The 27,449-nt window shown below is 39.0% G+C and overlaps 1 protein-coding gene across 2 annotated transcripts in view; it reads right to left on the bottom strand.

Annotated features, from left to right (window-relative positions):
* Window positions 1–27,449, bottom strand: part of JAM2 (junctional adhesion molecule 2) — an 88,158-nt gene that overhangs the window by 5,110 nt on the left and 55,599 nt on the right. The window contains exons 4-9 of one of the 2 annotated variants that reach the window (XM_064273126.1): window positions 26,568–26,720; window positions 22,575–22,777; window positions 19,369–19,468; window positions 14,227–14,334; window positions 12,289–12,304; window positions 9,652–9,691 (exon numbers count right to left, since the gene is read on the bottom strand). In XM_064273126.1, coding sequence (XP_064129196.1) covers window positions 9,652–9,691; window positions 12,289–12,304; window positions 14,227–14,334; window positions 19,369–19,468; window positions 22,575–22,777; window positions 26,568–26,720 — 620 coding nt within the window. The remainder of the gene's footprint in view (window positions 1–9,651; window positions 9,692–12,288; window positions 12,305–14,226; window positions 14,335–19,368; window positions 19,469–22,574; window positions 22,778–26,567; window positions 26,721–27,449) is intronic. The other variant, XM_064273127.1, reaches the window with a different exon arrangement.

The raw sequence follows: 27,449 nt of genomic DNA, 5'->3' as shown, positions 1-27,449 counted from the left end.
GTAATCTTTACAAAAGCAAACTTCCAAATCTTTTCTTGTGGAGTGGCTGGTGGGTTCGATCCACAACCTTCTAATTAGCAACCCAGTGCTTAACCACTGTGCCACCAGAGCTCCGACATCACAAAAGACACCCGGATCGCCTATGTAAGTACATAACACCAATTATTAAGTTTTCCTGATTGGGGGGAAAAAAAAAAGTCAAGCCTGAGTCTGACGAAGCCTCTAGATCTAACTGTATGCAATTTACCAGGGAAAGAGAAACATATTACATGACATGAGGGGATGCAGTCAGCAATATCCAGGTGGCATTCAGACTGTGGGAAACTCTTCCATAAAAGCAACTCATTTTCTTCAAGAAATTATATTGTAATATTAAAAAGAGAATAGAGATTTAGGAGACATATCAACCAACTGCAATGTATGGATTTTATTTGGATCCTGATATTAACAAACTTTACTACCAAAAACAAAAAAGTTTCAATCAACTGAGAAGCTGGAAGATTCGCTATCTGTTAATATTAAAGTATGAATTTTAAGTTTTAGTTGTAACAATGGTAGTTTGGCTGTATTTTTAAATATCCTCATTTTTTAAGAGGAACACACAAAATATTTATGAATAAAATGATGTGATGTCTGGCATTTGGTTCAAAATAATTCTGGAGATAGGCGTGGAGAAAGTGGGTTGAGATTTAGATGAAACAAGATTGGCCTTAAGCTCATACTTGTTGAAGCTAGGAGATGGATAAATGGGGGCTTATTATAATATGCTATCAACATTTTTTTTATCAACGTTTGTACATTTATGAGATTTTCTATAGCAAAAATAATAATAATAATAATTATGAGCCAGAGAGAATATTATCACTAAGTAAAATGTATTTTTTATGACTCACAAGTCATTGACAAAAATATTAAGATAAAATGGCCTACAGACAAAAACAGTTGAGTAACTGGGATCTTTCAAGTCAATTCAAGAATAGATTGGACACATTGAACGTTAAAGACTGAAGAATAGATGAGTTATGGAATGACATCAAGGACATCATACATGAAGAAAGCACGATGTCATTAAAAAGACAAGAAAGGAAGAAAAGACCAAAGTGGATGTCAGAAGAGACTCTGAAACTTGTTCTTGAACGTCGAGTAGCTGAAGTGAATGGAAGAAATGATGAAGTAAAAGAGCTGAACAGAAGATTTCAAAGGATAACTGAAGAAGACAAAGTAAAGTATTATAATGAAATGTGCATTCAGCATTTCTCAAGCTGAAAGAACAGAATTAAAAATTCAAGCCTCTAGTTGTAACACTGAAGGATTCTATGGGGAAAATGTGAAACGACACAGGATTCATGCCAGTAATGCCCAGGTGAGATGGTATCTCATTGTCGTTTTGATTTGCATTTCTCTAACGGCTAGTGATCGTGAGCATTTCCTCATGTGTCTGTTGGCCACTTTAACATCTTCTTTGGTGAAGAGTCTGTTGGTTTCCTTTGCCCATTTTTTAATTGGATTGTCTTTTTGTTATAGAGGTGTTGGATTTTCTTGTTGATTTTAGACATTAGACCTTTGTCTGATTTGTAATAGCCAAAAGTTTTTTCCCAGTCTTTAAGTTCTGTTCTTACTCTTTTAGTGAAGTCTTTTGATGAACATAAGTGTTTAATTTTTAGAAGATTCCAGTTATCTTCTGAAGTTTGTGTGTGGCTGGTTTATGGTTCGTATCCTGTTAATGCTGTGTATTAGGACCTCTAGCGATGATCCTATTTTTTCTTCCATGAACCTTATAGTTTTTGGCTTTATATTTAGGTCTTTGATCCATTTTGAATTAGTTTTTCTGTATGGTGTGAGGTATGGGTCTTGTTTCATTGTTTTTTTTTTTTTTTTTTGCAGATGGACATCCAGTTTTGCCAGCACCATTAGTTAAAAAGACTGTCTTTTCCCCATTTGATGGACTTTGGGCCCTTGTCGAAGATCAGGTAACCCTAAGTGGATGGATTTACATCTGGGTTCTCAATTCTGTTCCATTGGTCAGTGTATCTGTCATTGTATCAGTACGAGGCTGTTTTGACTACAATAGCTGTATAGCAGGTTCTGAGGTCAGGTAGTGCGAGTCCTCCTACTTTATTCTTCTTCTTCAATATTGATTTACTTATCTGGGGCTTCTCCCCTTTCCGTATAATGATTGGTTTTTTCCATCTCTTTAAAGAATGTTGTTGGTATTTGAATCGGGATTGCACTGTACTTGTGAATTGCTTTGGGTAGAATTGTCATTTTCACAATGTTGAGTCTTCCTTTTCATGAGCATGGTATGTTTTTCCATTTATGTAGATCTCTTTTGGTTTCTTGAAATAGTGTTTTGTAGTTTTCTTTGTATAGATCTTTTACATCCCTGGTTAGATTTATTCCTAAGTATTTTATTTCTTTAAGGGCTGTGATACATGGTATTGTTTTCCTGATTTCCTTTTCATCGTTCTCTTTATTAGTGTATAGGAATTCAACTGATCTTGTATCCTGCTCCCCTGATGAATCTATTAGTTCCAGTAGTTTTTTCATGAAGTCTTTTGGGTTTTCAATTGATAGTATCATATTACCTGCAAATAGGGACAGTTTAACTTCTTCATTACCAATTTGGTTGTCCTTTATTTCTTTTTCTTGCCTTACTGCTCTAGCTAGGACTTCCAGCATAATATTAAATAGGAGTGGTGATAAAGGGCATCCTTGTCTGGTCCCTGTTCTCAAGGGGAATGTTTTCAGCCTCTCTCCATTAAGAATGATGTTGGCTGTTAGTTTTGCATTACATCAAGAAATGTCCCTTCTATACCTATTTTATTGAGAGGTTTTTTTTTTTATCAGGAGTGGGTGTTGGACTTTGTTGAATGCCTTTTCTTTATAGATTGAGATAATCATGTGATTCCTTTATTTATGTCATGGATTGCATTGATTTTCTGATGTTGAACCATCCTTGCATACCTGGTATGAATCCTACTTGGTGTATTATTTTTTTGATATGATGCTGAACTCTATTGGCTAGAATTTTGTTGAGAATGTTTGCATCTATATTCATGAGAGATATTGGTCTGTGATTTTCTTTTTTTGTGGTGTCTTTGCCCGGTTTTGGTATCAGGGTTATGCTGCCTTCATACAATGAATTTGGAAGTACCTCTTCCTTTTCTATGTTCTGACAGAGTTTGAGTAGTACTGGTGTGAGCTCTTCTCTGAATGTTTGGTAGAATTTTCCAGTGAAGCCACCTGGGCCAGGGTTTTTTTTTGGGGGGGAGTTTTTTTGGTTTTTTTTTTTTTAACCTTTTCAGCCTCTTCTCTTGTTATGGGTCTGTTCAGACTTAAAAATCATTTTGTGTTAGTTTGAGTAGGTAGTGTGTTTCTAGAAATTTGTCCATTTCCTCTAGGTTTTCAAATTTGTTGGTGTATAGTTTTTCATAATACTGTGTTATGATCCTTTCTATTTCAGTTAGGTCCGTTGTAGTGTCCCTCATTTCATTTCTTATTTGGGCTATTTGCATCCTCTCGTGTTTTCCTTTTGCCAGTTTGGCCAGTGGTTTGTCAATTTTGTTGACCCTTTCAAAGAACCAACTTTTGGATTTGTTGATTCTTTCTACTGTTTTTCTGCTCTCTATTTCATTTATTTCTGCTCTGATCTTTATTATTCCCTTCCTTCTGGTGACTGTGGGTTTTTGTTTTTGCTGTTCTCTTCTATTTGTTCAAATCGTGTAGGTAATGTTTTGATATTGTCCCTTTCTTCTTTTTTGATATGTACATCTATTTCTATAGATTGACTTCTGAGGAATGCCTTTGCTGTGTCCCAAAGGTTTTGGTATGATGTGTTTTTATTCTCTTTTGAATCTAGGAATTTTTTTATTCCGTCTCAGATTTTTTCTATTACCTAGTGGTTTTTAAGCAGGGTGTTATTCAGTTTCTATGTAATTGATTTTTTTTTCCTTGCACTTCCTGTTGTTAATTTCTACTTTGATGGCATTGTGGTCAGAGAAGACACTTTGTATTATTTAAATGTTTTGGATTTTGTTGAGGGTTGCCCTGTGGCCTAAGATGTGATCTATTCTGGAGAACGTCCCATGTTCGTTGGAAAAGAATGTGTACTTTGCAGCTGTTGGGTGGAGTGTTCTGTATATGCCTGTGAGGTCAAGTTGGCTGATTGTGCCCTTTAGCTCTTCTGTATCTTTGTCGAGTTTCTTTCTAGATGTTCCGTCCTTTACCAAGAGTGGTGTGTTGAAGTCTCCTACTATTATTGTGGAACTGTCAGTTTCTCTTTTCAGTGCTATTACAGTTTGTTTTATGTATTTTGGAGCCCTGTCATCAGGTGCATAGATGTTTATTATGGTTATGTCTTCACAATGGATCATTCCTTTAATCACTATATACCCACTGCTGTCGAGTTGTTTCCGACTCATAGTGACCCTATAGGATGGAGTAGAACTACAAACCGCCGACCTTTTGGGTAGCAGCCGTAGCACTTATTAATCACTATATAGTGCTCTTCTTTTTATGGTGGATTTTGTTTTAAAGTCTATTTTATCTGAGATTACTATTACCACAAGATGTTTGCTTGATATATATATTTTTTCCATTCTTTGATTTTTAATACATTTACATCTTTGTTTCTAAGGTGTGTCTCTTGTAGACAGCATATTAGTGGATCCTGCTTTTTAATCCATTCTGCCACTCTCTGTCTCTTTATGGGTGCATTTAAGCCATTTACATTCAGTGTAATTGTTGATAGGTGTGAGTTTATTGTTGTCATTTTGTAGTGCTTTTTTGTGTGTGTGTGTGATGCTGATGTTTTCATTATTTCTCTTACTGTCCTGTACAGAATTTCTTTTGTTTATGGATTTTTTGTAGATTTTGCTTTTACTGAGACTTTACGTTTTTCTTCTTTATTTTGATGAGTAGGTTTGTTCAACTTTCTTTGTGGCCACCTTGAAATTGACCCTTATCTTCCTAGTTTTGAACCAGTGTATTATTACTCGGTATCACCTTGCCTTCCTCTCCATTAGAAAGTTGTATAACTACACTGTTTATTCCCTCTTTTATTGTTCGGATGTTGTTGTCATTTACAGATTAACCTCTCTGGTTCCCTGTTGAAAATCTTTCGGTTTTGGATAGTCCTTGTGAGTTCATTTCCTAGGTTGGTACCTGGCTGGTACGATCTTGTGTCCTGGGTTCAAGTTGTGCTCTGATGTTTGTTCTGAAACCGAAGGATTCCCTTTCATAATTCTTGTAAGTTTGGTTTGGTTTTTACATATTCCCTTAATTTCTGTTTATCTGGACATGTTCTAATTTCACCATCATATTTGAATGAGAGTTTTACAACATATATAATTCTTGGTTGGCAATTTTTTTCTTCCAAGATGTTGTATATTTCATCTCACTGTCTTCTTGCCTGCATGGTTTCTGCCGAATAATCAGAGCTTAGTCTTATTGTTTCCCCTCTGTATGTGACTTTTCATTTTTCTCGAGCTGCTCTCAGGATTCTTTCTTTGTCTTTGGTTTTAGCAAGTGTGATTATGATACACCTTGGTGATTTTCTTTTGGGGTCTATCCTATATGGTGTTCATTGAGCTTTTTGGATGGTCAGTTTTTCATCTATTATTTTAGAGTAGTTTTTTGTCAGCAATTCTTTAGTGATCCTCTCTGTGTTTTCCATTTCCTCCCCCTGTTCTGGATCTCTGATCACTTGTAAACTTTTGCTTTTGATTGTATCCCACATAATTCTCAGGGTTTCTTCAGTCTTTTTTCTGATTTTTCCCAAACAAAGTTGGAGCCAAGTATTTGTCTTCAATTTTGCTGATCCTGTCTTCCATTGTTTCAAACCTGCTCCTCAGCCCTTCAATGACACTATCCATTTCTGAAATCTTATTGTTTATCTTTTGGATTTCTAATTGTTGTTTGTATATGATTTCTAGTTGTGAATTTATTTTGGCATTTTGTTCCTGTATTATTTCCTGAATTCTTCCATTTTCTGTCTGTATTTTCCATGAATTTGTCTGCCTTTTCCATGAATTTGTCTATTTTTTCCTCATTTTTGTCTACTTTTTTGCTTCAACTCTTAGATAGCTCTGAATATTAGAGATCTGAATTCCCTATCAGGTAGTTCTAGTGCCTTTTCTTCTACTGGCAAGTCACCTGGTGTTTTATTTTGGATGTCTACTGGAACCATCTTGTCTTGTTTGTTTTATATGTTTTTATATTATCTGCTGTCTATGGGAGATTCAGTAATTATTTTCTTCATTTATTGATTGTAGATTTGATTGTTTTGTCCTGCTTTTTTTTTGTTTTATTTGATATGTCTGAGCAGGTGGGCTGTGCGTTCTTTGTTATTTGCTTATCTGTGGACATGATACTTTTCACCTCCTTGTCTAATGGGCAGGGCCAGTCACTCAGCTGTGGTGCAGCAGGGCAGGCACAGCTGAAGAGTAAGGGCTGGGATGGGTTGTTTGTGGCATGTACTAGGGCTGACAGGGCAGGATGGGAGTCAGTGCAGGGCAGGTTCCAGTAGGCTGTGCCTGTGCTGCTCAGGGGTGTGATATTCAGTGCATGGTGCAGGTAGGCAGGAAGGAGGGGAAAGGTTGTGATGTGTGGACAAAGAAATGGCACTGAGGTAGCTGGCCAGTGTGAACAGGGTAAGTCCAAGCACCATGGAGCTGGAGCTGGTGCCTCCCGGCCAAGAGCCTGTGCCCGGCACAAAGCGGCAGAAGCTGAGCAGAGGGAAGAAGGGTAGGGGTGGGAAAGCATATATCGTTGGTTACTGGGTGCTCTGTCTCCTGCTAGGAGCTCTGTGAAGCTGCTTTCCCATATTCCCTGCCACCGATCTCCAGTGTGGGCAGGGCAAATCCAAGCAGGATGGAGCCTGCACTTCTTGGCTGGCTGAGCAACTGCAGCCAGCTAAGAAGCAACAGAGGCTGAGCAGGGGGGAGAAGGGCAGGGGGTAGGAAAGCATATATTGCTGTTTACTGGGGGGTCTGTATGTCTCCTGCTGGGAGCTCCATGAAGCTGCTTTCTCGTACTCCTTGTCCACTGATCTCTGACAGGAGTCCAAGATGGTGAATCCGTGCTGCGTTAGCTGATACGGGGACCTCTGTTTGTATCTCTCCTCGCTCTCTGTTCTCTGTCAGTTTCTTATTCCATTCAGTGCTTGGCTGAGTTCTTTATCTCTTCGTTTGATGCTTAGGGTTCCAGGACTGACGTTTGTCTCTGTTTTACTTAGTTTTTCAGGCCTTTGGTGTGAAGGGACGACATGGTGCTGCTATCTATAGTGCCATGATCTCTCTGCCTTGTTACTCTCTTTTTATCTTCTCCAAAACCATCATTTTGAATGGTCACATATTTTTTAGTATGATGAACTTCCTTTTACATTTCACTTTTAACTTTTGATGACTTATTTGAAAAATAAAGCCTATTAAATGGGCTTATGACCCAGCTAAATACTGATAAGAATTTGGTTCCTCTTGAAGACCCAACTTTCAAACAGCCATGGACCATCTGATACACCCTGCCCATTCCCAAACATGTGGATCCCAGCTGAGACCAACTTAAGCCTTGAATCCCAGTGTAATTCTAACAACTTTGACCAGAGCCTGGTGCCAGTTCAGAAAAATCTCTGAGTGATTGGATTAATTCTGAGGTTCTGTGAAAACTTCTAAGCCATTCAGAATGAATCTTGTGGATTCAGTTTAGTTTCCCAATAATTTTACTTCAGCTCAGATCAGTATCCTAGTGTTGCCCCTTTCTTCTCACTAGATCTTCTAAATATAACCACAATTTTGCCTCTCCCCCCACCCCACCATCACCCCACTTCCCCAGGGGACATTTGGCAATGTCTGGAGATATATTTGGTTTTCACACCTGGTAATGGTGGATGTGCTATTGGCATCTAGTGGGTAGAAGCCAGGGATGGTGCTAAACATCCTATAATGTACAAGATGGCCCCACACCAAGATTATCTGGTTGAAAATATCAACTGTGTTGATGAAGTTGAGAAGTGCAAATCTAGGGCAAAACTGGAATTGAAGCGGCTGATGAAGGCAATGCAGAGGAAGACAAAAAAAAGTAAAAGGCTCTGTTCTTCTGCTTCAGCACCAAGTGCCTCCTTAATGTTTGATGGGATGGAACTATTTTACTCTACAACTGAGGAGTACGTTCCATAAATTGTAGAGCAAATATGGGATTACATGTTGCTGGTTCCCAATTAAAGAACAATATGCTTTCAAGTGTAGTAATCTACAGAATAAAGTGACTCCTGTGATAAGACAAATCCTGGAGTAGACAATAATGTTTAAAAATTCAAATTCAAGAGAAATTTCAAACATCGGTGACCATAATAACCATCTAAGGAGATTATTTTAGATACTGATGCTCACAACAACCCCAAAGGAAATCTAAGAGAATTCTTGCCACAAAGTACTAAGGAATTCTGAGAGCCATCACTCTATTTCTCAAGAAAGGCCTTAGGCTTCTAATAACACTGGACTCCCCTCCCTCTCATCCACTGTAATCCTAAACAAATACTCAGAATATTGAATACCCATTTGTATTGGGTTGAATTATAGCCCCCCAAAAATATGTCCTCCTGGAGCCTCAGAATTTGACCTTACTTGGAAAAAGATTTTTGCAGATGTAATTAAGGTAAGAATCTTGAGAAATGATCATCTTGAATTAGGGTGGGCCCTAAATCCAATGACTAATGTCCTTATGAGAGATAGAAAAGGAAAAGACATAGAGACACAGACAGAAGGCCATGTGAAGATAGAGGCAGAGATTGGAGTTATGCAGCCCCACGCCATGAAACACGAAGGGTTGCAAACAGCCACCAGAAGCTAAGAGGGAGGCATGGAATGGATTCTCCCTTTGACCCCCAGAGGGTACCAACCCTGAGGACACCTTCATTTTGGACTCTTGAACTCCAGAATGGTGAGAGAATAAATTTGTGGTGTTTTAAGCTACCCGCCAAGTTTAATTTGTTATGGCCACCCTGGGTTAATACACCATCCAAGAGCCACCCACCCTGAGCAGTGATGTTATTTAGTGCTTCATTGTAGTGTATACAAATGCAAAAGTGCATAAGGCTCCAAATGTCTAAATTGTATTCCCTACACCTTCTGTGTCAGATACTTATTGCATCTTTTCAAGGGTTCCTGAAACGCTCTCTTCAGCAGCAGCAGAGGCTATTCCAAATCCCCAAACTACGCAAATGTTCTGATTAACCAAAGGAGAGTCCTGGGACCACAGATCTGCTGGAAGTGGTATTAAATGATTGCCTGATCAAGCTGGGTCCCAGCTCCACCACCATTTTCCTATGAAAACATGGGCCTCATTTTCTCGTTTATAAAATGGAGCTGGTAATGCCAGACCTAGCAATATTATGGCGTCAGAATAACAAAGCATCATGAGAGAAAATAATGATATGGTAAAGATCACTTTCTATAATTGCTCTACAGATACTAGGAATTTTATCATGCCACCCTAGACAGGAGAAGGAAGCTAACATTTACTTAGTGTCTTCTAAACACCAGGAATAGACAGTAATACAAAGGAAAAGTCCACCATTGCTGTACAGTTAACTTCGCTTCCCAGCCTTCTTCCCTAAACACATCCGTTCCATAAATACACTTAGAAAGTACTCACATTTTCACTCGTAGTGGTTTTAGATGTAGAATTATTCTTCCTGTTTGTGGAACATAAAAGACAATATTTACCAGATTATCACTTTCAATTCTTGAAACACATACACTCTGTTAGGTAATGTTACCCCCAGACATTTTCCCAGCAGGAAGACAAATATCTATCTTAGCCAGGTAGAACAAAAGCCAGCAATCTCTCATTAAATTTCTTATATTTATGGATAATATTGACAGAGAAAGCCATGCATGAAACATCCATGCATCTAAATGTAACCTAGGTTAGTACACTAAACCAGAAACCAGACATGGCTTTCAACTTATTAACATTAAACATTTTGAATGCTTAATTTTAAGTTGATTATTATAATCTCAAAATTCAATTTTTTCCATGGAAACAAAGCTGTAGGTGGCAGCTAGGGTTCCAGTCATCTAATTAATCATTCAACACATTTTCAGAGCTGTGGGTTTAAGGACTGGGAGGAGTTGTGTCCAGGAATAAAGATATCACATCATAGATTATTGCCGGGGTTGGTGGAGACACAGTAACTGAAAGGAAGACTAACCCTCTCTCCCAGCAATGCCCACTTTCCTCTTATGGAAGATGATGTCTCTTCTCTGCTCAAAACTCCCCAGTGAATTTCCGTCTTCCTCAATGAAAGTAGAAGTGCTCACTATTACCTGAAGGGAGTGTAGCTACACAATCAGGCATGCCCTACTTTTCTGAACTCACTTCCTTTGCTAGTGCTGGTCCCAATGACTTGGATTTCATATTTAGACTTGTACTGGGATATCATAAGACCTAGAGACCAGGTTGAAGAGGAAGTCTGGGAATAGGAAATTAATTGCAGTTAGGTCTTCAAATCAAGGTTCTTAAGCCATAGCAGCTGAGAGTAGAGGGGAATGTCCATAGGCTGAATTTGGGTCTCCCATTTCTGTATGTATATGGACAGCCACAAATCAAGGGCATATAAATTGGGGACCCTGGTGATCTCATCCATATCTCATGCACCAATGATTCCCCTAAATTTCTATCTCCAGTTAAGATACTTCTCCACACTCCATAGTCATATATTCAGTTTCTCATTGATTACTTCTACTTGAAAGTTTAATAAGCATCTCAAATATTAAATTTCCAGAATACTCCAGACTTTTTCCACTCACCCCCACCACCATTCTCAGCCCTGCTCCTCCTAAAATCTCCCACACTTCAGTAAACGGTAACTCTATACTTCGTGTAACTTTAGAGCTGTCTTTGATTTCTCCCTTCTCTCATTACCTGCATCCTAACCTCCCACCCCCAAACCAAACCTGTTGCTGTCGAGTTGATTCCAACTCACAACAACCCTGTAGTCCACAGCAGAACCACCCCATAGGGTTTCCAAGGCTATAATCTTTAGGGAAGCAGACTGCCCCATCTTTCTCCCGTGGAGCAGCTGGTGGGTTAGAACCGCCAACCTTTCAGTTAGCAGCCACCTGCTTAACCACTACACCACCAGGGCTCATACCTGCATGCTACCAATCATCAAATTGTTAAAAATATATCCAGAATCCAATCACTTTCACCATCTCCAACACCACTGCTTTGGTCCCAGAACCATCCTCTCTTGCCTAGATTATCGCAGTCACTTCCTGACTGATCTCCTCGTGTCTTCCCTTTGCCACCTTATAGTTTATTTGCAACGTAACAGCCAGTGTGAGCCTTTTCAGAGGTAAGATGATGCGACACCTGTGCTCAAAGCTCCCCAATGATTTTCCATCTTACTCAATGACTTTAAAGCCAGAGTCCTCACAGTTGCCAAGAGGGAACCCCTCACCATCTGGCCTTGCTTCTTCTGCTCAGCTATTTTCTCCCTTCCCTCACTCTTGCAACCCCATGGGTCCTCTTGCTGTTGTTCCTCAGATACTCCAGGCATGCCTGGCCTCATCATCTCTCCATCTGTTCTCCCCCCTCCGCTGGAATAATCTTCTCATGGTTATGACTTGTTCCCTCACCTCTCACAGGTCTTTCTCAAGCATCACCTTATCAGTGAGGCCTTCCTTGACCACCCTATTTTAAATGACCGTCTTCACTCCTACCCTGTATATTCTCTATCCCCACAACTATTTCATTTTTCTCCATAATACTTATCACCGTTTGACATGCTATAGAGTTTGTTGCCCTGTGCATTTTCTATTAGAATGTAAGCTCTAAAACGTGGAGTTTTGTGGGGTTTTTTTTTTCTCTGTTTTGTTCACTTCTTGTCCCCAGTCCTTGTAGCAGTGTTGGGCACAAAACAGGTATTCAATAAATATCTATTCATGAAAAAAAGTCAGTAAAATTTTATTTGACAATTTTCAATTTAGTGAAATGCAACAAATGCCTTTTTAAGAGAAATACCATGGAAATGCCTATGAAGTCAAATTACTGAACATATTTCCTGTCTAGGTAATCAAACATTATTTACAAGTAGGGGTGAGACATGAGTTGTGCTGTCTCTTTAGATGAACTTGAGTAACTTCCCAATGGATTAAACCTACACAAGTAACCCAACCTCCCACATTCTCCATTGAACAAATGATTAACAGAAAATTAGTTGTTACAGAAAAAAGGCATGCATTGGCACTGGGTTTTTTGTGGGTATCTTAAGGAAAGTATACTTACTGAAGGGTGGATTCTTCTACAAAAGAATAAGTGGATACCATTAATGCAAGAGTTAATACGGCATGATACAGATTCATAGAAAAACAAGTATAGCTTAATTTCTTTTTCTCAATCTTGATCCTCATTTGCCATCTGTACCTTGTAAATCAAGGGTTGGCAAACTTTCTGTTGACAGTTCAAATGGTAAACACTGTAGGCTTTGCCGAGAGGCAACATCAAAGATATTACGTAGGTTCTGATAAGAACAAATTTCCAAAAAAACTTTTCTTGATGAAATTAAAAATAATCATCATCATCAAAATTTTGTAATACATGTCTGCTAATGAGACGATTGGAATTCCTTTTGGGGGAGAAGGTTTCTCTCCATTGGAGTTCACAGTTAACGTGCCCTATCACCAAAGAGATTGCAAATGCTCGTCTGTAAAAGTCATCCTTAGCTCACAGGCCATAGAAAAACAGGCAGTAGGCCAGATTTGGCTCACGGGCTGCAGTCTGCTACCCCTGTTCTAAATGCAAGTTCAAGAAAATCATTCTTCTTGGGTAAGTTTTCTGCCATTTCAAAAGAGGAGTAGCATTCTTAGCTAGCGGTCTCCTAATACCTAAGCCAACTCTTTAGTTAATTCAAGTATTTCAAGCAATGTTTGTTTACCAAATCTTCATTAAAAACACTCTGACAGGTATTCTTTGAAAGTATAAAAATGACAAGAATTTTGAAAGAGCAATCTTATCTGTTTGTACTTCCCCTGGTGACCAGCAGGGGGGGCCTCAGCCGAATTCCGTTCATAAAATTACATTACATTGGGCGAGACTGGAGCACCATACACAAGAACAGTTACTACAATTTACAGAGCAGTTATTCTTAATTATAAGGAGTCCCCTTGAAACTATGTTCATGGACACATTTTATGACACATAATACATATTCATGTATATATTATGTACATAACACATTTTATATATAACATTAGAAACCTCTTCTAAATTTAAGTTTGGTATAAAATATTTTAAAACCTAAATTCCAAAACTAATGTTCATGGTGAACCTTAAATTTATTCATACTATAATTTTTTATACATTTATTATCCCATTAAAAAAAATCTACTTTATACACCAGTGCCACTGGAAGTGACAGAATTCTGCAGCTTTTGAGCGCTCAGATAATTTTAAAGATAAGGAGTGAAGACATGCATTAAGAGAATAAAATATGTTATTTTTCAGTCTCACTCATTTACATCAAACCTTCTACATCACTCAATGGGGGTCTGGAGATACAAGAGCTCTAAACTTGGAAAAAATAAAATCCTTGTTCAGAAGCAACTCTACTAATAGCCTCGGTCTGGTATTTCTTGAACAATTCTCTTCTAAATATAGTGCTAAATTTGCATTCCACATTTCACAGTTCTACACTGATAAAACTTTTCACCGATTTATTTCGATGAAATTTCTTATAAAACTAGAAATCAATTTTCATATTGAGATCTACAATTCCTACCCTAAAAACACAAATATCTTAACTACATGTATAAAAAAAAATTTACTCTGTCCCATAAGGTTACCAAGGAGCGGCAAGTGGACTCAAGCTGCCGACCTTTCGGTTAGTAGCCAGGCTCTTAACCACTGCACCACCAGGGCTCCAACTATAAAAATCCATCCATGTGGAGGTGCTCTCACAGGATTGCTGCACTACCAGGGTCCCTCTCACATAGTCTGTGGTGTTCCCTGACATTTTGCAATGAGACTATTCTGCCTTTTCTCCCTATGCCTTCCAAGGTGCTTGATAACTGGCCTGCATGTCATCTAGGGCATTTTCTACTGCAGAAAATTGATGAAAAATATGCTCTAGAGTTTGTTAGAATTTTTTAGGAAAAACTGTGTCTAATAAGAAAGCCGTATCTCCATTAGGAAGTTGCCTATCAAAGAAAGGTAAAATGCACTTACTTGAAAAGTAGCCTTTCCTCTGAGCATAGCACACACCAAGGCCACAAACGGAAATCACTAAGGCCACAATGACTATAGCCGCTATGATGCCACCTAGGTTAAGATCATCTGGAATGTGAAATAAAGCACACATAACTCCAATTAGATGGACAGATGCAGTCATTAAATTGAAAAAGTTCTCCACGGAAACCCTGATGGCTTAGTGGTTAAGAGTTCAGCTGCTAACCAAAAGGTTAGCAGTTCAAATCCACCAGGCACTCCTTGCAAACTCTGTGAGGCAGTTCTACTCTGTCCTATAGGGTCACTATGAGCCGGAATCAACTGGATGGCAACGAGGGTTTCCATGGCTATACCATATACATGGGTAGTTTCATACTTTTGAAGCCTGTTCAATAAACTCACTTCCAAGACATGGATCAAAACCGACTGACAAATATTAATAAAATTAAGTGCTATGATCCAGAAATAAAATTTATGGCATTTGTTTACAATTATTATATGTTTGGACATATAATAATTCACAGGATTTATAGAATTGAATCCCACCCATCACCCCCTGCTGTCGAGTTGATTCCGACTCATAGCAACCATGTAGGACAGAGTAGAACTGCCCTGCAGGGTTTCCAGGGAGCGCCTGGTGGATTCAAACTGCCAACATCTCGCTTAGCAGCCAAACACTTAACCACTACGCCACGAGGGTTTCCATATGATTGAATACTGGGTAATAATTCATAGGATTGACGTGACCTTGCAAGTTGAGTTTAACCTGCTACCACACCCCCTGAAATTAAAGTTCCTCTATAGAATCTGCAACATCAATTTCCTTAACAATGGAAAACTCATTCAGCTTCAAAGAAAGTCTGTACCTTTGTTACTCTGTAAAAGCAAGGGTCAGGAACACCTTCTTTTTTGAATTTATGCATGTGTGTGTGTGTGTACGTGCAAGCACATCCACAAGCCATTAAACTGTCGTTGAGTAAAATAAATTCAGCCCCCCCGAGGCTTTTTCCTATTGCTATTAATTCTTATCTCCTAGATCCTAGGACAATAGGATATTTTCAACCCAAGTTTGAAATCACTATCCTCTTACTAGCCTTTGAAGTTTTTCTGATGCTAATTCTGTTATCCTAGAATTACATTATCAACATTCCAAGCTTAGCATTTTTCCACATTGGGAGCTATACCAAGAATACTTTCATCCACGTCGTTAATAAAATGATGAGCATGACTTTGTTAAGGAAAGAACCACGTTACAGGCTATTAAATATCTCCCTTCATATAATGCATTCATTAGGATGCTCTGGGTCTGGCCTTCGACTATGTGCGAATCCATCTAAACATTTTATTTGGGTCACATTTCTCCATCTTGTCAATAGGGATCTCATGAGCCACACTCTTTTGCCATTTAGCTATTTCCTATGTATTTACTAATGTCATGCAAATTATCGTCATTTTTTAAGGGAAGAATTTCTCAAAAGGTTCTGGTTTTTCAAAATAAGTATTAATTAGCATACGATTAAATAACTTGGAAAAAATATCTCATAGCATTTATCTCAACAGTGAGGAACCCTGGTGGCAAAGTGGTTAAGGGCTCGGCTGCTAACGGAAAGGTCAGTGATTTGAACCCACCAGCCACTCCTTGGGAGAAAGGTGTGTCAGTCTGCTTCCATAAACATTACAGCCTACTATGTCCCGTAGGATTGCTATGAGTTGGAACAGACTTGACAGCAATGGGTTTTGGGTTATCTCAACAGTAATTTTAGATACTTTAAAGCAGTGTACATTTGGGGAAAGATTTTTTTTAGAAATGTTATTTAAGTGAGTCTGCTGATCATAAAAGCTTTCTGGTCTCAAAGATCTTTCCTAATGCCAAGTGTGTTATTAATTTTCTCAGCTTCTTCTAAAACATTAACTGTAATTGGACCAGAGTAGAAAACATTAAATATTGTTTGGTATAAACTCAATTAATATTTGCTTTAACACAGGGAGGTCTTTGAAATTCAACTATTTACTTGGATACAAAAGAACAGAGAGGAGATAATCCCATGATAATTATAATCCAAAGCAAAAGTAAATCAATAACTGAGTTGGAACTCTTGAGAACCAAACGATTCATACTACTTTCTTTGTAGTAGTCAATGAATTTGACATTTATGAAGGGTTCAACCAAAGGGCTATTATCGGACAAAAACTGCCCTGGCGCTTGTCAATGAATTGAACACCTACAAAGGGTTCAATCTAATGACAAAACCTGACCCCAAAAAACTGCTCTCTCTCGTAAGCGCTAAGTCGTGGCATACACTTCATATTATTTTACTTAATGGAATGGAAGATGGAAGGGTAGTAAGTTAGAGGTAGTTGTTTTTGTCCCATTTGCTATTTACTGTGAGATTTTGAGTAAGTCATACAACCACATTATGCCTCAGAGAAGATACAACATAAGAATACATGTATGAAAAGATTTTGTGTTCTTTCTTTGGGGGAAAAAAACACTATAAAAGGAAGACACCATTGTTCTAAAGGATGGGGGAAAAAACAGCTAAATTGCTAAATGTGAGTCTCCTAGAGTTGTACAATGGTGCAGTCTTGGAACCATCAGCAGCCTTCTGATACACTTTCTTTCTATACTTTAAAAATGAGCTAACCTTTAGGACAGTTAACAGATTCTGTTTGGGTTACAAGTCTTTAGTGATAATTGACAGAGAAAACTGGACTTGGGATTTCCTTAATTCTTACATATTTCAAAAGTTGTAGATTCTAGATGAAGGACATGAACTCAATTTCGTATGAAACACCTAGGATCAACAGATCAGCGTTAAATGAATGCGTTTTTAAGCTAAATTATACCCAGAAAGGGTAAAAAAATAAAAAAATATATATATTTTTTTCAAAAGGGTAGACATGCAAAAGTGACGTTCGAATTAAAGTGGTACTACTGGCAAAACGCAAACTTTCAAATTTTAAGTTATGCATTTATTTACTAGGTGCTAGGAAAAACATAATACATCAAAACCATGACTTCACAGATACTATTTCTTAAGAGGCTAAAGTAGGCATTTAAATTAAAAATGTCAGTTTAGAGAAAAATATATAACAGTGTAGGCGGTACAAGGTTATGGAAAATCCATGAGGACAGTACATGAATGAAGGATGTAAGGAAAACATTGGATTAATGTGTCAATTTTTAAACACGTCCTGATGAAATTTCCTAATGAATTTATCTTTAAACCTATTTTGATGAGTTTTTGTAATGATAACTCCAAAGAAGCACCGAGAGGGTTACTTTTCTGATCATTTAAACAAATGCTTATGTTTTGACTCTAAATGTCAGTGCTCGAATGAGCTTTGGTGGATAACATGAAGGATATACATCCCCGAGTTAAAAAAAAAAAGTTCTGAGATTTTAGAATACACTATTGAATAGCTTATACTTTAGGATATCTGGACATCTAATAACAATATATTTTCTTTTTAAAAAAATGCTGAGTTTAACAATATGTTGTTGTTGTTAGGTGCCATCGAGTTGGTTCTGACACATGGTGACCCTCTATACAACAGAATGAAACACGGCCCAGTCCTGCACATGTTCAGAATCGTTGCTGTTTGAGCCCATTGTTGCAACCACTGTTAATCCATCTCATTGAGGGTCGTCTCCTTTTTTGAGGGTCGTCTCCTTTTTTGATGACCCTCCACTTCATAAACAATGCAGATTAGTGCACCAATGTCTGCACGCCTCTAAGTGCACTGAAAACATGAAATTCTGACCCTACAAAGCTGAGGATCAGCCCCTGAACCATGGGAAGCCCTTGGTGTTCTATTTCCAGGTACAACCCTCCTGAATGACCTTTAACTCCTCAAGTGCCATCTCTAGCACGTTCCTGTCTATTACATGTCTGTTTCCAAAACATACAGCTTTCCTACAAGGAAGAATTAAACCAAATTTTAAAAAATAAAATAAAAACAAACAACATATATTTGTGCTCTGACATTCTCATAACCTAAAAAGATTCTTGAGTGCAAATTTTATTGGATGCTAAGCAGCTTATTTTGTGAAATATAATATATAATATATGGCAGTTATGTCTTATAGCAGCCTAGATCCATAACTATATTCAAGACATTTTTTTTGAATGTCTACTCTGGGATAATCATAAACTGAGTATTTCAGGAGATTGAAAAGATCAACAATGGCAACCTGATAACAACAACTAAAATAACTCATGTGTCAGTCTATCCTAATACTTTCAGTTATTGGTTATTTTAATTTTATAATAACCCTTTGCGGAAAGTATATGATTACCGCCACTTTGGGGAGATTGAGACACACAGAGAAATTAAGTAACTTGCCCAAGGATACGTAGTTAGCAAGTGGCAGAGCTGAGTTTCAAACCCTCATACAAAATCCTTGACCTCAAGAAACTTACAGACTGTTTGAAAGAAAGAATGCTATGCTCAGGCTGTCAACAGAAGAGCATATTTTAAAAACAATTATTCAAAAAACTAAAAAAATTGTTAAATGTAATGCTAAATATTCTTGGCTTGCACTATGGATTGAATGGTGTCCTTACCCCCCCCAAATATGTGGAATCCTAACTCCTGTACCTGTGAATGTTACCCTATTTAAAAATAGGGGTTTTCTTTTGTTGTGTTAATGAGGTCATCCCAGAATAGACTGGGTCTCATAAAAAGAACAGAATAGACACAGACACAGACACACAGACACACACACGGAGAAGAGAGATGCCATGCGAGGACCTGTCAACAAACAGGAATGCAAAGGATCACTGGCAGACGCCAGAAACTAGGGGAGAGACCCACAGAAAAAGTAGACGTGGTCAAGACCCTCATTTGGACATTTAGCCTCCAGGTGTGTGAGAAAATAAATTTCCCTCCTTTAAGCCACCCACTGCTGGTATTTTTTGTTATGGCAACACTAGGTAACTAAAACAGCTTGTTTGGGAGATGGGTTAAAAACATCACCTTTGCTCCTTTGTAGGTACTTTTGACGAGCTAATTTTGAACATTCCTTCCTGTTTATTCTCCAAATCACCCAGCCCTTTCTTACCCCATGCTCTCTCCACCCCTAAATATTTACACACCCTAATTGCAAATCAGTTCCTCCTCCCAGTATTTCATACTTACCTACTTGCATTCGTCTCCCAGGACACCTGCGATATCCAACGGAATTACGGGCCTCGCAGGAATATTCTCCGCTGTCCAGTTTGGAAATGGTGTTAAATTGCTATTGGTGGAGGGAAAAACAAATACATTTTTTGAGCAAAAAATGCTTTAAGTAGACTCCCAAAATAACCGTGTTCCTTTTTAAAGTTAGTCTTTCCTTTTTAAGGACTTAGGACTTTGTATCTTTATTGTGCATTGGAAAATCCATCCTAATCTCAAGGAATAAATAGCTAGGCCTCTTATTAAATCTGTCAGAGAAAGACTTAAATGCATATTACCAGTTTGTTTTTTTTTGTGATACCGAAACGTCAGGATGGTTAGGTTGTTGTGTGCTGACAAGTTGATTCTGACTCTTACCCTACAGGACAGAGGAGAACTGTCCCATGGGGTTTCCAAGGTTTTAATCTTTACGGAAGCAGACTGTCACAACTTTCTCCTGCAGAGTGGCTGGTAGTTTCAAACCTTTTGGTTTGAACCTTTTGGTTAGCAGCCAAGCACTTTAACCACTGCACCACCAGGTCTCCTTAATGGTTAGGTAGGCAGTGGATATTAAAAAAAAAAAAATTATAACACATTAAATATGGCAGGTGTTTCTAATTCCTAGGAAACACCCTGTTTATAAATGAAGGCCTCCCTGGCCTAAAAGGGTTAATGCACTTTCCAAGGTCACAGGTGAGTTCCCTGAAGCAGCAAACAGTTACCCCTTCCTCTAAAGACCCAGAGCTACTGCTAGGCAGTGCTTTAGTCTCTAAGGAAATCTTACACCCCCTCCCCCCGAAAAAAGTTGCCATGGAGTCAGTTCCAACTCATGGTGACCCATGTGTTTCAGAGTAAAACTGTGCTTTTTTAGGGTTTTCAAGGCTGTGACTTTTCAGAAGTAGATCGCCAGGCCTTTTTTCTGAGGCACCTGTGAGTAGGTTCGAAATCTTAACTGGTGAGTTAATACCATTATATACTCGACAGTTCAAGACTTTTTGAAAATTCTGAAAAGAAAAAGTCAGCTCTTGCTCCTTCCACTCTCTTCCAGAGAAACTGAAAGCTGAGACTTTAATATAATAGGTGTCATAGTTTTTATCAGTAGTTCTACGCCTTGGAGAATTTCTCAGACAGGAAGGAAGGAAGGAAAGAAGGGAAGAACGAAAGGAGGGACAGAGGGAAGGAGAGACGGAGGGGAGGAAGAAAGAAAGGCGAGAAATGTAGCCAGTTGTGGGTGCCTGAAAAGATCCTGCCAGGACGAGTACAGAGGGTGAGAGGGATGCTCAGAGTCACTGTTCCAGTGCCTCCTGGTCACAACCTCAGTACTGCAGTCAGCGCTGGGTCCATGCAGACCTTGTCCATGGGAGTCAACAACCTCTGAGGTGTACCTCTTCATTGTCTTCGTTCCTCATGTAATATATGTCCTTAACAGCAGCCAGGGATTTATCTATTACCTCCCTGTCCCCTTCCACTTTTCTGTACCCACAACCTACCTTCCCTTTCTTCTGTATTCTTCAACATGGTGGGGTAAAAAGCTTTTCTTCATTTATTGTCCCTCTCTAGAGCCATCTATCACTTCCCAAAAGTCATACTCTATACCTTTAGAATATCCACCCGAGCTCAGGGCCCAGGTTATGCATAAACAATAAGTTAGACTGAAAACCAAAATCAATCTTCTAGCCCATCTTAACTGGTAATGACAAGGGAGCCATCGTTGCCCACACCCTGGGGTCTCTGTTGTTCATTCCTCACAAAATGACCCCTCCTAGTTCAACCCTGGTGCATTCCTTTGGCGTCACAAGATATTTCAAGAACTGAGGCTAGCTGGAGAAAGTGAATCCGTATCGTTTCAGTCTTGCCTTGGGGCTTTTAGCACCTGCTCTGAGAAAAAAATAAATTTGAATAGTAAATATAGCAAAGTGTGACGGCAGGTTTGCTGCCCAATTTCTCTGTGTAAAATCAGCTGGACCTGCTGACTGTGCCTGCTGACTGCAGAAAGAGCCCGAAACACGGCCTTCCTCAGGAAGCAGCCACATCTGCCCATCAGCTCGATCATTTAACCACATTTTTGGTACGCTTTATTATTTACCAGAGGCTCTGGTTTCAAAAAGTTACTGTGAGCTTCTAGACTGAACTAATGAAAAGAAACATTGCACCCTCCTTTTAAAACTGATTACACTTATTCATATTAAGTTCTTAAGATTTTTGATCATGGTTGTGAAGGTGACTTTGCATTGCTGGAAGTCACACTTTTTAAACGGACGTGATATTACTTTGATTGAAAAAGCTTTAAGCTTAATGATTTTTTTTTTTACTTCCACCCTTACCCTCAAAAGTCAGAGATAAGAAAATAAAAATATTTTCATTTTAAAATGTCATTAACTTTAAAAAGCTTATTCACAGATTCCTATCAATACTCCTGTAATGACTTTTCAATTAGAATATTTCAAAGAGGAAACAATTAGAAAATCTTGGCTACATCTATGTCTGGATGGCCCAAACAATTTGCACTCAATGACTGCCTAAAGGTTGGCAGTTTGAACCCACCCAACGGCACCATGGAAGAGAGGCCTGGCAATCTGCATCTTTAAAGATTACAGCCAAGAAAACCCTGCGGAGCAGATCCACTCTGTAACACATGGGTTCGCTATGAGTCAGAATCGCCTCAACAGCTATAGCTTTGGGCTAAATCTAAAGTAAAAGATACTCAAGTCACAGAGTCAACTATTGATGATCTAGTGTCACGGAAGAGTTTAATGATCCAGACATCAGACCATCCCTTGGCTCTAGTCATTGTTTCCACTGTCTCACTGTCCCTTTCTGTAGCTACAGATGGGGGGTCAGGGGTGGGCAGGGCATCCTCAAGAGTGTTTTCATAACTTTCCCTAGTGTTATAAAATAGGAGACTGCACTTAGGAACTTTCCAGGCCAGGAAGGTAGCTGTAGCAAACTGCTGGATCCACCATCATGAGTCAAGCTTGGCCTGCTTCAGGTCACTAGTACAGACTCTGTGAGCTCAGCTCCCCAGCCCTTCCATTCCTTTTCTGTGCAGCTACCACCATCTTCCCTGCTAATTACCCCTTTCCTCACTTAGCCAAATAATGTATCAATTCTTCATTCTCTGCCATTTTAGTTCTAATAATTTTAGTTCCAATAATGCAAGACAAGGCCAATGCTTGAAATGACCTTACCAGAGTTCCAGATTTTATATTCATTGTGTACGAGCTGTTGGTGCTTTGGGAGCCAAGTTTTGGATTCTCTAGCAAAGGGATGCCATCCTTAAACCACTTGTATTCAGGAGCTGGATTTCCTTCTTTGTCTTGACATCGTAGCTCTACCACAGTTCCACTCAGAGCATATCTGGGCACTTCACATGACGGAGCTGCTGGAGCCACTGAACGATGGAAGTCAAATGGTATCAGTTATTTACAAACTAAATAAGGATTTCGACAGCCATGTAAAGATGTATTTATTGGACACTTGTGCCAGAGATTGGCTATTTTTTCCAACAAACCCATTTCCTTTCTTCCTGGGCACACAGTCCCCTTGCAGCTAGATGGGGTCATATGCATGAGTCCTGGCCAATGGAATGTGGGTAAAAGTGATATATGCCATTTGTAGGCCTGACCCATACAAACCTTCTGCATGATCCTCCAGTCTTTCACTCTTTTTTGCCTCCTTGCACTACCGAGAAGGTATCAACATCCTTTGTGATCTTGGAGAGCCATGTATTAAAGATGTTAAAACCTATATTACCTTCAGTTGCTAATGATTTACTGAAGCAGAGCAATAGAACTCCACTTTCCCACTCCCCCACTACCTCTACCCCAACTATTAGACTTTATGTAAGTGAGAAAGAAACTTGTATTATGTTAAGCCACTGAGAGTTCAGGGCTTATTTGTTATAAAAGCAAGCATTACCTTAGCTAATCCTACACCTGATGTCAGATGGATCCTGGCTGAAAGCAGAGAATACCAAAAAGATGTTTACCTGTGTTTTATTGAGTACACAAAGGCATTTGACTGTGTGGATCATAACAAATTATGAATAACATTTCAAAGAATGGGAATTCCAGAACACTTAATTGTGTTCATGAGGAACCTGTATATAGATCAAGAGGCAGTTGTTCGAACAGAACAAGGGGATAGTGCATGGTTTAAAGTCAGGAAGGTGTGCATCAGGGTTGTAGCCTTTCACCATTCCTATTCAATCTTTATGCTGAGCAAATAACCCAAGAAGCTGGACTATATGAAGAAGAACAGGGTATCAGGATTGGAGGAAAGCTCATTAACAAACAGCATTATGCAGATGAGGCAACCTTGCTTGCTGAAAGTGAAGAGGACTTGAAGCACTTACTGATGAAGATCAAAGATGACAGCCTTCAGTATGCATTACACCTCAACATAAAGAACAGCAGAATCCTCACAACTGGACCAATAAGCAACATCATGATAAATGGGGAAAAGACTGAAGTTGTCAAGAATTTCATTTTACTTGGATCCACAATCAACACCCATGGAAGCAGCAGTCAAGAAATCAAAAGACACATTGTGTTGGGCAAATTTGTTGCAAAAGGTCTCTTTAAAGTGTTGAAAAGCAGAGGTGTCACCTTGAAGACTAAGGTGCACCTCACCCAAGCCATGGTGTTTTCAATTGCCTCATATGCATGTGAAAACTGGACGATGAATAAGGAAGGTGGAAGAAGAATTGATGCCTTTTAACTGTGGTGTTGGCGAAGAATATTGAATATACCATGGACCATCAAAAGAACAAACAAATCTGTCTTGGAAGAAGTACAACTGAATGATGCTCTTTAGAAGCAAGGATGGTGAGACTACGTCTTACATACTTTGGACATGTTACCCAGAGGGATCAGTCCCTGGAGAAGGACACCATGCTTGATAAAGTAGAGGGTCAGTGAAAAAGGGGAAGACCCCCAACGAGATGGACTGACACACTCTTTCCAACAATGGGCTTAAGCATAAAAGCAATTGTGAGGATGGCACAGAACTGGGCAGTGTTTTGTTCCGTTGGACATAAGATCGCTATGCGTCAGGACCGTCTCCACAGCAATGGGTTTATATTCAGTGGAAGTCAAGCCTAAGTACATTTTTTCAGACCTGGTACTTAAACTGAAATGCCATTTTGTCTAGAGCTGGCCAAGCTAGAGAATACCTGTTCTAGGAGTTAGGGCTATTCTGGTCCCAGGAATTTGTAAACCAAACCACACTTTATTAGAAGATCTAATATCCAGGAAAACCCAGAAGTGACTGGGTAGGCAAAATTCTAAGAGGTCCTCCAAGATTACTGGGCCTGGTGTACACATGCCTTCTCGCAGCTATTCAACCAAACACTAATCTAAGTATGGTGAGAAGAAATTTTGGAGATATAATTAATGTCCCAAATCCACTGACCTTAAGATAGGGACATTACACAGATGGTTCTGCCCTAATCACATAAGCGATTTAAAAGCAGAGAGTTTTCTCTGGCTATTCGCAGAAGGTAAAGTCAGAGTTTCTAGTCCCAAAAATGACTCAACTGGCTTTGTTAGACTGAAGATGGAGGGGGCTAAGTGGCAAGGAAGGTAGGAAGCCTCATGGAGTTGGGAGAGTGGCCCCCAGGCTGACAGCCAGCATGGAAATGGGAACCTTAGTCCTATAACCACAAGGAAATAAATTCTGCTAACAAGGATAAGCTTCAAAAGGTAATCTCCCCCAGAGCCTCCAGAAGAGAATTTAGCCTAATCTATGTGTGGTAATACCTTGTGACATCTTTCAGCCTTGTAACACCCTGAGTAGAAAACTTATTCAGATCCACAGAACTGTGATCTAATAAATGGGTGTTGTTTTAAGTCACCAAGTTTGTGATAATTTGTTAGCAGCAATAGAAAACTAATATACTGGCCAAATCTCCTGGGGGGTTCTCTCTCTCTCTCTTTCTTTTTAAATTATACTTTGGATGAAGGTTTACACAGCAAACTAGTTTCTCCATTAAACTATTAATACACATATTGTTTTGTGATGTTGGTTGCCAACCCCACGACATGTCAACACTCTCTCCTTCTAGACCTTGGGCTCCCCCTTACCAGCTTTCCTGTCCCCTCTTGCCTTCTTGTCCTTGCCCCCAAGCTGGTATGCCCATTTAGTGTCATTTTGTTTTATGGGCCTGTCTAATCTTTGGCTGAAGGGTGAACCTCAGGAGTGACTTCATTACTGAGCTATGAGGGTGTCCCTGGGACATATTCTTGGGGTTTCTCCAATCTCTGTCAGAGCAGTACTGCAGGATTCACTTGGTTAGAGTTCTTCTATACTAGCACGTTCCAGAAAGAGCCTAGAGGACATTTAAAAAAAAAGGAAGAGGAATTATTTTATTCCCTTTGCTTGATACCTTATACTAATACTAGATGAAGGAGAAATGGTCACTTGCCTTCACTAGATTGTCATCCTGAGTCTTTAATATCTATCAATGATTCCCATACTCACTAAACATAGGTCAGTAGTTGTGCAAGGGAGCACTGACTTTGGCATTAACTCCATCTGAGTCCAACTACTGGTTCAGAAATTTACCAGCTGTGCAGCCTTGGGAAAAACCATTCAACTTCTATTTCCTCATCTATAACAATCAGGTTGGCAGCAAGGATTAAATGACATATGTGAAAGGGCCTAACACATACGGCTACACCATAAATGCTAATTTCCTTTTTTTCACCAATAATTCCCAATCCTTCCTACCATTATTATTATTTTATTGCTTTTCTATGTCTCGTGTGATCCCATTTTATACAGTTAGAGAAAGACTAGATACCATTATTATTATTTTATTGCTTTTTTATGTCTCATGTGATCCCATTTTATATGGTTAGAGAAAGACTACATATGATAAAAACTATTGCAAAATGAACTCTTGGGGCAATGCTCCTATGTGCTGTGAAGGACCATTAGGAATTCCCTAGATCTTAAAAGAAGAGAGATTTTTGTGATAATGAATTCACAGCGGAAAAGTTTTAGTTGCCTATGAGGAAATGGGAAGAAATAGCCAGGACTTGCAGGAAGGGTGGCATTTGTGGTTTCTGTGACTGGTTCTAACAGTCACAGGTCAAGATAACAGCATCTCACTGGCTCCCAGGGCTGGGGTTGTGGAGATGGGATGGATGACAGTAGTCACACACACACATGCATATCACCTAATACTTCCAGAGTGATTGTATCCTCTTCCAAGTTCTGGCCTTGTTCAGTTGGGGCACTAACTTCGCAGCGATATTGCCCAGCATCACTTCTTGTAACATTTCTGATCCGTATACTGAAGTCGATCATCTCAGCTCGATTTTTAAAATCACCTTTTAGGAAAAGAAAATGATGTTAATAATAATGTGAGTAACTTTCTATGCAACATTTTTCTCAAGTCACTTCGTTCAGTGAACAAAAGCATTTATTTTCCTATTAAAAAACTTAATTTTAAAAATATAAATTCTACATGGATGCTTCTATTTTAACTTTCCCTTTTTCTTTTGAATAGCATGCTGTTCAAAAAAGAATTCATTTCCATATTTTCTTTCTAAAGAATTTGGCCTTCATTTCTGCCTCACTTCCTCTTTCTAGGACCCTTGTAAAAACAGTATTGTCTTCATCTGCTAACTCAGAACTGAAACCACTCCTGAAGCCCACTTCTCAGACAAAGATTAGACAGGCCTATAAAACAAACAATAATACATGTGAGGAACGTGCTTCTTAGTTCAAATACACGAGACCAAATGGGTAACTCCTGCCCTAAAGCAAGATGAGAAGACAGGAACGGACAGGAACTGGATGAATGGACACAGGGATCACAGGGTAAAAAGGGAGAGTGTGCTGTCACATTGGGGACTGCAACCAATATCACAAAACAATATGTGTATAACTTTTTGAATGAGAAATTAACTTCAGCTGTAAATTTTCACCTAAAGCACAATTAGAAAAAAAATTCTTGTCTTCGAAGGATACGGAAGAGATTGGTTTAATCTGCTAGAACAGTAATTTCATGTGTGACGGCCCACATAACACTGCTATAGAAGAAAAGGTGAGGGGTC

Source organism: Loxodonta africana, chromosome 20 (assembly GCF_030014295.1).
Source record: "Loxodonta africana isolate mLoxAfr1 chromosome 20, mLoxAfr1.hap2, whole genome shotgun sequence".
Classification (NCBI taxonomy): domain Eukaryota; kingdom Metazoa; phylum Chordata; class Mammalia; order Proboscidea; family Elephantidae; genus Loxodonta; species Loxodonta africana.
The sequence above is the reverse complement of the archived record's forward strand: the minus strand, read 5'-3'. Positions and strand labels throughout refer to the sequence as shown.